Here is a 10,355-nt window from a genome sequence, read left to right on the forward strand (position 1 = left end):
ATCCTCCTCTTCCTCCCTCACCTCTGCCCTCATCACACAACTCCAGTCCTGTTCCCAGGTATCTTCAGGGGCTCTCTGTGAAACACCCAGAGTCTTGTTTTATCATCCACCTCCCCACTAACCACTGTTGTGACACGTCAAGACAATACTCTTTGCTTGGTGAAGGTTGTCCCTGTGGCATCAGGGAGTTAATTATGTGTCATGGGGAAAAGACAAAGCTTCCATGTTCATCAGTTTCCTCATCCATAAAGGGAGCTGAGTGAACACTGCATGGACACTTCGGTACAGGGATTCGTTTATTGATCATTTGTTCCTCCCTTTCATTTTAGGTGATGAAGGTGGAGGAGTCCAGCTGTCCTGTGAGTCTGGTCATCTGGGAACTGAGAGAAAAGGTACTACTCTGCCCTGGGTAGGAGTGTTAGGGGGAGAGGAGCTGGTGTCAGCAACAGGCCCCATGCAGCTATAGGAGAGAGGACTCCAACTGTGTGGACAGAGTCAGGAGACCCTGCAAGGGTCAGTGGGTGGAACAGACTGTATTGGGGATTACTGAGGCAGAAACTGGGCACTAAGTGTTTCAGATGCTGCAAATAGCCAGGACAGCAGGTACCCAACTTTTTGCATGGCCTCTTGTCCATATGGGTTGACCTGTAAACTTGCATAGTTCCACCAAGGCTGCAGAAGTGGAAAGCAGACATGATCAGAGTGTAACTGAGGAGGGGGTCAACCTGCTGGGAAAAGGCTTTTGGTAAAAGCAGGTAGAGGGGAGTAAACAGGGGAGCTGAAGGAAGGCCGAGTACAGGCTCAGGAAGATGAGTTTGTGTTGCCAAAAAGTCTAGGAGCCTGACCGACCATCCACTGGCTCATGTGATGTGTGACTAATAAAGTTAATCAAGGTCACTGATTAACTACAAGCATGCCTCTGTCTATCAGAGGATGGAAGCCAAAAAGCGCATAGAGACTCAATCTGATTAATTTGGAAAGAAGCCCCACCACTCTGGAAGTTCTAGTTTTCTAAAGGGTTGATAACCTTGCCCATAAAGAGGATAAACTCAGAACTTGGTACTAAAACAATGTACAGGAATTTCACCTCAACACTAACAATTGTAGGTTTAATTTTTGCAGACAGGAAGTCATATTCAAACATCATGGTGGCATCTGCTTCTGTGCCTTGCTCAGTCATGTTCAGCACAGCACTGTGGACTATCTGTGGGGAGAGAAACACATCACTCACCGAAGACCAGGGTGGTCAGGAGAAAGCCTGGAGCAAGCACTGAGTGCTAGCCTCATCTGCTGGTCAATTTCTCTGCTCCTTCCATGATCTCTAACCCTGGTGTTCCCAAGTCTCAGCTCAGGGTGTGAGATGAAAGATGTCCTCAGTCTACTCAGTGTCTCAATCTGTGCTGCCCTCAAGTCACTACAACAGGAGGACAGAAGTAGGCAATGCCATGCCTTTCCTCACAGGAGGTCTCCCAACAGCCAGCCTCACAGGGAACAGCCAGTGTGCTGGCAGACAGTGCAGGTTTCTGTTGAGGTTTGGTCTTTTGCTATCTATTACAATGCAAAGTGTGGGGCCCCAGTACCAGATTGTTGCAGAGAAGAAAGAGTCTACAAGTAGACTAATTGAACCTGTCCTCAAGTTATTGCTGATAGGTAAAAATGCCAAAAGACAATAGGAGAGGAGAAGAGACATAAATGGGGTTTAGCCTCTTGGGCTTAGGTTCAAGAAGAACCATATGGAAGAAGAATGTGTGGGAGGAGAAGAAGAAGCCATCATGGGCTCAGAATCAAGAGAGTGTGGCTCTGAGGGCTGTCCAACTGAGTTAAGAGCAGCCCAGATGCAACATAGTAAGTAATAATTCAGCATATCAATAGGAAAGTAGGTTGTAATAGCATTGAGGCTTGACCGCTGCCCAGCTTTGTTTGTTTAAGGCTTATTGTAAATATAAAGGTTGTATATGACTTTCATTTGGAAACCTATACAACTGATGCTGGGTGGAACCTCTGGCCATGATTCAACCATTTCTACAACATATTGGCACCTTACCATCTGGCAAAAACTCACTTAAAAATTAATTTGTGTTTCTCCAATGGAAAGCACATGCTGTCCCTTCATGATTAAGAGGCAGAGGGAATTGGTTTCAAAGCAAAGTCAAGTGGTTTCTCTCCCAAGCAGCAGAGAATCCATCCAATATACAGTCACCAAACTCGGACACTATTGTTGATGCCAAGAAGTGCATGCTGATAGGAACCTGATATAGCTGTCTCCTGAGAAGCTCTGCCAGAGCCTGACATATACAGAGGCAGATGCTCACAGACAACCATTGGACTAATCATGGGGTCCCCAATGGAGGACTTAGAGAAAGGACTGAAGGAGCTGAAGGGGTTTCCAGTCCCATAGGAAGAACAACAATATCAATAACCAGAGCTCCCAGGGTCTAAACCACCAACCAAAGAGTACACATGAAGGGGTCCATGGCTGTAGCCACATATGTGGCAGAGGATGGCCTTGTCAAGCATCAGTGGGAGAAGAGTCCCTTGGTCCAGTGAAGGCTTGATGCCCCAGTGTAGGGAAAGGTGAGGGTTGGGAGGCTGGAGTGGGTGCGTGGGTGGGGGCACACCTTCATAGAAGCAAGAGAGGTGGCGATAGGATAGGTGTTTTCTAGAGGGGAAATTTGGAAAGGAGATAAGATTTGAAATGTAAATAAAGAAAATATCCTGTAAAAAAAATTAAAAAGATTTGATAAAGAGCCCATAAAGATATTAGCTGCAAAAAGGGAACAAAAATCAAGAAGACCAAGCAGGACAGGTGACATGATATGCTAATCCCTCTACATGGAAACAGCATATGACATGAATGAAGATTTATTATGATGTGGTTATTAATTACACTAACTTATTTAGAGACAGTTGTCTTCCACCTGCTCAAACAAGGAGCAAAATTACATCTTAACTGATCTGTGCATCTTGCACATTCCATACAAATGTCCTTCTAGAAATAAATATTGGTTGTAAGGTTCATATATTACAGAATGAAATATCAGGAGGGCAGGCCTGACAAGATTCACCCTTAGGGATGCTGAAATGGCCTGCTGTTCCAGCTGCCTGCCTGATGCTGCCTCAACTGATGCTGTTTCCAGAGACTGGCCTCGAGAACAGCTTCAGGAAAGTCTGCTTGTCCATGATGACCTCAGGTCATCCATTCTTTCAGACAATTTCAGTCAGGAATTCATGTAAGCTCTAAACTGTCTCAACATATAGGAACCAGACAATAAAAAATGACAGCTTTATTATGACTTAACCATTTTTCAGTTTCCTTTTGGGTTAGGAATTTTTTTCCCCAACTCAGCTGGAAGCAGATATAAAAATGATGGTTTTCCCCATCTCTTAAGTTAGGATATATGAATTGGTTATTGCATGGAGTATAGATATGTTGTCATTTTGAAGTGATAATTTACAAATAATTACAGTTTTAGACAGGGAAGAAACCAAATAGAGAGCTTAGACTCAGGAATTCCCTTCCCTTCCCTTCCCTTCCCTTCCCTTCCCTTCCCTTCCCTTCCCTTCCCTTCCCTTCCCTCCCCTCCCCTCCCCTCCCCTCCCCTCCCCTCCCCTCCCCTCCCCTCCCCTCCCCTCCCCTCCCCTCCCCTCCCCTCCTTTCCTTCTTTCCTTTCCTCTTCTCTATCCTTCTTTCTTAGGTAAAGAAAAGGGGTTTGAAAAGAAAAATGGGGGATATTGTAATATTATAAGAGATTAGACAAATAGGGTTGGATTACTAAATTAATTCTAAACAAAGCATTTTATAACCAAAATCTTACATTGGCAGAAATCTTTATATTTTGAAGTAGAATTGAAGTTATAGTTTCTCACATTGGTACAGAATTTGTGAATTGAGTGAGGTTTAAGTATTTCATTGGTATAACTCTTTGTTTATTGATGCAATATTTAAAATTAATTTTGGTACTCTTAGGCATTGTGCCTATGCACCTCATTTAAAACTATAAGTTTAATCCTAGTCCTTTAAATCGGTACTATTACAAACTGTTTAAAATAATTAAGTAATACAAGTTAAGAGTCAGATAGTCAAAACCATGGTCATACTAGATTTTAATTTAGTTAATTACAATAAAAGTTTTTCAAATCATTAAAGTAGTAAATAGCTAAAATAATCAATGCTTAATAATTCAGTTATGTTATATATTGATAGATGGTCTGCAAAAGCATTAGAGATCCACAGAATGTGGCATTAGATGTTGCTTCATTATTAAAAGAACTTTTCACTATGAGACATGACTGCTCCTGACAATAGCCCCAGTCTGCTTCCAGGAAGGTGATGAGCATCAATGCTCCTATGTGGAGCTGCTTCAATTGAGGGATGTTAGCCACTGGGCAAGAAACGTCCTGATTGTATTAGTAGAGAGAATGCCGTTGAAAAAGGACAAATGGATGCAGGATAGTCAACTGCTAAACTCCACCAATACAGTGTTCGCTGGCCAATTGGAGTTAAGAGAACCCAGATGCAACATAGTAAGTAAAAACTTGGGTTATTGATAGGAAAGTAGATTCTAAAATTGTAGAGGTCAGGCCACTGCACAGCTATTGTGCTGTCTAGTGGTTGTTGTAAGTATAAAGGTTGTGTATGTTTTTCATCCAGGAATTAAATAGCTAAGGTGGGGTAGAAACCTCAGCTGGGAGTAAATAATTTCTACAACAAGTTTCAGCATCTCTCTTGCTCAAACCTCCTTGTGATATACATCAGCATTGCAAAGGGCATGACTTCAAATTTCCAGATTGCCATGCCCTGGTGGTACAGATCTCAGCCCCAGGGCTCTGAGTGGGCACTGGAGAGAACACTAGGCACCAATAAGCTGTGCACCCAAGAATGTGGTATGAGGGTCTGAGGGCATCTTCTCTCCTATTCTCAGATTTTTCATCAGAACTACCATTGATCCCTTGTTATTTGTTACCTTTGCTGGTACTATTATATGTGTGGGTCAAGTAGTCATGGCTGAGTCCTGCATTGAAGATGCTGAGGACGTGCAGTGGATTGTGGGAAACCCTCCAGTACAGCACAGGTTGGGACCCGCTTGGTCTAAAACCAAGCACATGTGCTTTCCCCATCATTGACTTCTAGATGTGATCAATTCCTTAAGGTAAAGAGAAACTGGCTGCACACTCTGAGAATGCTCTCTGGGCTATGATTTCTCTCTCCCAGGTAGGAGCGATCTTAGGCATGCAGGTTTTCTCACAAACTGAACATCCCCACATCTCCACATGCCCACATAGCTTTCTCTGTCTGCATTCAGGACCCAAAATGAGTGAGCCATGTCCCTTGTCTTACCTGAGAGACTATTATGTTCTTGGCACCTGTGATGCCAGAAAGGTCAGCCTGTGTGGAGAAGAGTTCCCTGATACCCAGCTCTGGAAGGATGTCTTCTAGGTTATAGTGTTGGGATAAGGAAAACTTGGGTAGGTGGAGCTCATCTATCATCCTGAGAATAAAAGAGAAATTCAAGAGCCAGAGGAACCTGTGCCCGGTGAATACAACTTATCTCTGAGGGGCAGCATTCTATGAGAGCCCTCTCAATGAAGAGGAGCCTTCTTTCCACCCATACCTAGACCACATGATTTACCTCTTCCTAATAAATTAATTATTAATCAATGCCTGAGAGTGTTTACAATGGACAGGCAACCTGGCTTGGTCCTAGCTGTTCCTTGACTGAGAATGTTTTCCTCCAGGATCCACAAAATGCAGCCCTTCCCTGTCATGCCAGCCCTCAGACATCACCTAGTGACCCTTTCATTTACAACTGGACACTGCATCAGCCTCCAGTTTTCCTTACCGTGGTTGTCTTTCTCAATCTCGCCACTGTATTCAACCTGAATTATAGCTTACTAAATAATGATTAGTTCTATTTTCTTCCCGCTCTTGTCTCTTCCTCAATTACAAGATAGCCCACAAGGATGAGAATTTTTTGTCAATGCTTGGCTGATACCCTCTCAGAGTCGAAGTCAGAGCATGGTCTTCGGGTTACTATTGCATGGATGGTGAAAGGATGATTAATAAGGGATGAGACAGCTACAGAGGACACAACTGATGCTCAGAGCTCATCTCCTGCCAAATACAATTCCCTCTGCCTTCCAAAGACACATTCAAAACTCCTTTTCATTTACAGCCTGTTAGAGACACAGGAAATCTCATTCCTTGTTCAAGCTGATCTCATTTTGTCAACAACAAAAATCATGGTAATATCAGGCCTCAGACAACTGAAACAGAGGAATGGGATTCAACTCAACTCCACCTGTCCCCTGCTGACACTTTAACCATTACACTGAATATAAGTGATAATCTGAGGTACAGGGACACTGGCCATCAGGACAACATCAGTACAGGGGTCCATGCAGTTCTGGTCCTGGACACGCACCTGGGCCTCAGTGATTTCCTCCACTTCCTCAGGGTCTCTGGTTGCAAGCTGGCTTCCACCTGCTGCATCCTGCCCTGGTCAGGGAGGATGAACATGGCCTTGACATTGCTTTTGTAGTTCAGCTCCACCACAGTGCATTTCAGTTCCTCATCCCGGAAGTAGGGTGTCCTCAGGTTCTCAATTTTCATCATGGACACCTTCACAGACCTCTTACTGTCCAATATAAATTTTCCCATGAACGTGTCATCAGGGTCAAAGGGCACCTTCCATTTACCTGAGGCAAAGCATCAGATTGTGACAGCAACAGGAACACTCCTCCTCCACATCTCTGCTCAGCTTCTGAGTTGTGACAGCAATACATGCATCTTAAGTCACTCAGAGTCACTTCAGCTGGCATATGCTGAACTGGAAAAATTTTGGTAGGTGGAAAAAATTGTAGAAATGAGGATCCAGATTTGGTTTAGAAAGGAAGATCAAATCCACAGCCTGGCTACTTAAGCTCCTGACACAATCAGGAACCTGGTTTGGAGTGTGTATAAGAGACCAAAGTGAAGGCAGTGAGACTGAAGGTGGGAGAGTTGAGGGTCCTGTCTTCCTCAGAGGAATGATGTCTAGAAGGCAATGGATGGTGGGACAGGTTTCAGGGGAAACAGAACAGCACAGACTGAGTTCTCCCATATCGTGATCAGTTCGTAATCCCACACATTGTCACTAAGACATGGGTAATGAGTCCACATCTCACACATGGGAAATGGCCACCATGACCATCAGAGATTTCAGCTCAAGCTTACTCCAGATTTCTAGTTTCTGTCCCCACAACCAGTATACACTCTGGGACTTGGTGATAAAACAATTTCTTGCTCTTGGCATCTCACAGCCTAGTCATACATCCCACCTCACAGCAAACTGCACTTGAGCTTGAGTCTGGGGAGAGTTGAGAGAGCCATGTCCTACAGTTTAACCCTCCCTGCTGTCACTTTGCTTCCACCATCCCCTGCCCACAGTAGCTCTGGGGCCTTCCTGTTCTCTAGGATTTGTCCTCCTGTCCTATATGTCTGTCCATTGCCAACCTGATTTTCTTCCTATAGCCCAAGCCTACACTCCCTGTATCCTAGACTAACTTAGCACCAAATGTACCCAATGTCTAGTTACATCATGACTTCACTCAAGCAACAATTTCTGGGCTGTTCTCCTTACTCTCTGGTCCCTATCAGGCAGGGAGTGGTAGGTGTGGGATACCTGGATTTTCCCCAACTAACCTTGTCCATAATGTCTCCAGTGGAGTCTGCAAATATCATGGACAAAACGTTTCCAAAGATTCACTGCCCTAAGAATGTATTTTGGGAATTCTGACCTATTGTATATTAATTGTATAAAAGTAAAATTCTGAGAAGCAGCCAGACATTAGTACACAACACGACCTACTGGACATTGCACTTTCCGCATGACTTGTCCCCAGTCCCTGCTTCTCAATGCCCAAAGCCATCTCATTACACAATAGGCTGAGGGGAGAAATCCTATGTAGGAACTGCCTACAGGGTTCTTCACTGGTTTTAGGTTATGATACTTTCTCCTCAAGATTAGTGTCACTAGGCTCCTTTAGCCAAGAAGTCCCAGCCTACCGGGACACTGCTGGAGACCTAGGCATGCACTACCTCATATAGGAGCATACTAGAAATGTCGGCTCTGGTCAGACAGTAGAATCCCACTTGTATAAGGAGTAGCCATGGCTTCAGCCTATTCAGTAGGGTTGGCAGTGGAAGACATGGCATTCTGATAGTCAATACGTTTAAGACACAGTCCAATCAGCCTTCTTGGATTGACAGCTCAGTGTTTCTGTTGGGCATGTCCAAGGAATTACATCAATATCTAAAAGTTCTCAGAGGGGAAGTAAGAACATTGTGTAATAAACAGTTACACACATGGCTCTGAGATGCTGAGCCTCTCCTCTCCAGTGGTCAGTGTAAGGACACAGGTTCCCAGGCAGCATCCTCTCCCTCTATTTGCCAACCATTGACCACTCTTACCTGTAAAAAGGATAGCATCCACCATCACCATGGATGTCCTCTCCTCCAGGTCTGAGATGAGTTCCTTGATCTTCCCCTGGGTCTGATTGCTCACATAGTCATTGATGAGCTTTGTGGCCTGACAAGGCTGCTGGAAATCTGCCGTGAAGACCTCAGTCTGGTAGAGAGCCCTTGCCTTCTCCTTGAACTCTGCCAGGATCTTCAGGGGCTTTTCAACAAACAGGGCATTGCCTGTGCTGATCTGTACCTGGTCCCCTGGCTGGCTGAGCCTCTGTAGAAGGTGCTCAAAGCACTGGTGGATGTCTGCCTCAGGGGTCTCTCTGACATTAAACATGAGAAGCTCTAGAATCTCTTCCAGGGTCTTGCCCTTTGCTCCTAGAGACAAGGAGGCCAAGGCAGTTGCTATGACAAATGGGGAAAAGACGATATTTTTATGTGGATTCTTCAAAGCCAACTTCTTGTACAGGATGAAGGCAAAGTCAGTGTTCAAGGAGGCCAATGTGAGACTGGGCCATTTTTTTTGAGTGTCTTGCCCTTCCTGGACTGCATTTTGCCTTCCTAGTGTTCCATCTGAAAAGCAGAGGACAGCAGGGAAGATCCAAGCCATCCAGAGCACCAGAGCTGCACTGAAAGCCATCTCCTCTGTTTTCAGGCTGAAAGGAAAACATTCCTTGAGTCTGGGAAGACTAGGTGATGCTCTGAGCATCTCCTAGGTCTCCCACCTGGCTGGCATTGTGTCCTGCTCTGCTGTCATTCCTGACTCTGTGACCATCTACAAGAGGTGCTCTGGACACTCAGATGGCAGTACAACATCATGAGCTCCCTGCTACCATGGAGGAAGTGCTGTTGTAGAAGCCAATTTTTCTATTTAAGAGAACCAGCATCCAAAAAGGAAAGGTCATTCCACCCTCACAGATAAAGGAAGAGAAAAACCTGGAACTGGGCACAAGCCATGTGTAATCTCTTCTCCCTTTCTAGATTGGCATAAGGCCCCATTAGAAGGCAGGGAGCCCTCTTCCTCTGCACTTATGTCCTCCTCTATCAACACCCTCTAGTGCAGACTGAAGGAAGGAACCTTGGACAAATGTTGTAGCACTGAATCTCATGCATGTTTCTGGGAGTAGGGAGATTAATTGAGAGAAAACACTGGAAACGTCTGGCTCAGTGCCAAAGCCCTGTCACCCCTGAGAACAGCTATTAGAAAGACCAGTAGGGAGATATCCTTTCAACCTTGCCAGGGTACCACATGGCCTCAGGCTTGGAAGGCCTCCTGACAAAACAAAAAATAAATGGTGTTTGTATCCCTAATACCTATACCAGATTTCAATTTGTCTCTCCGGGTGATTGTATGGTGCTAAGCAAATAACTAGACATCTCTTGGCAGCCAATCATGTGGCCCAGTGACATAATTGGCCAAAGTGTCTGGCTCATCACAGTGTGGGAGTGGAGGTGGAGAATGTCCAGAGGGTCAACTCATTCACACTCCCCTGCAGTAGTGAACACAGTTGAATCTTGTGATCATGGTAAACATGGCTGCACAGCTGTAGCCTCTGTCCACACTGTAGGGGAGTTCAGATGGGAAAGTAGATGAGAGAGGAATGGAAAGGCAAGGAAGGATAGGGAAGAGGGGACAAGATGGGTTATGGGAGAAGGAGGAGTGAGGAAGTGCAGGGAAGTGGGGGCAGGGCAATAGGAGGGGGAAGAGGGGATAGGATGACAAAATCAAGGGGAAGATGGGGAGAAAGGAGACTGGAATAGTGTAGCAAGATGGAGAGCAGGAGAGGGAGGTGTTCAAACTTTGTCTCATGTCCCCAGGACAGTGACATTTCTGCAGTGGAGCCCAGGGATTCAGGCACTTCCCCTCTAACTAGACAACCATTTCTTTCTTTTCTTTTTCTTTTTCTTT

General features: G+C 45.0%; 1 protein-coding gene across 1 annotated transcript; it reads right to left on the bottom strand.

Annotated features, from left to right (window-relative positions):
* Positions 1-1,003: 1,003 nt before the first annotated feature.
* LOC110288341 (serine protease inhibitor A3B-like) lies at positions 1,004-9,086 on the bottom strand. Its single transcript, XM_021154714.1, has 4 exons — positions 8,450-9,086; positions 6,423-6,696; positions 5,339-5,489; positions 1,004-1,204 (listed from the first exon to the last, which is right to left on the bottom strand). The coding sequence occupies exons 1-4, from the start codon at positions 9,084-9,086 to the stop codon at positions 1,004-1,006; spliced, it is 1,263 nt and encodes a 420-aa protein (XP_021010373.1).
* Positions 9,087-10,355: the final 1,269 nt, after the last annotated feature.

Source organism: Mus caroli, unplaced genomic scaffold, assembly GCF_978045245.1.
Source record: "Mus caroli unplaced genomic scaffold, Mus_caroli_1 scaffold_14, whole genome shotgun sequence".
In the NCBI taxonomy this organism is placed as follows: domain Eukaryota; kingdom Metazoa; phylum Chordata; class Mammalia; order Rodentia; family Muridae; genus Mus; species Mus caroli.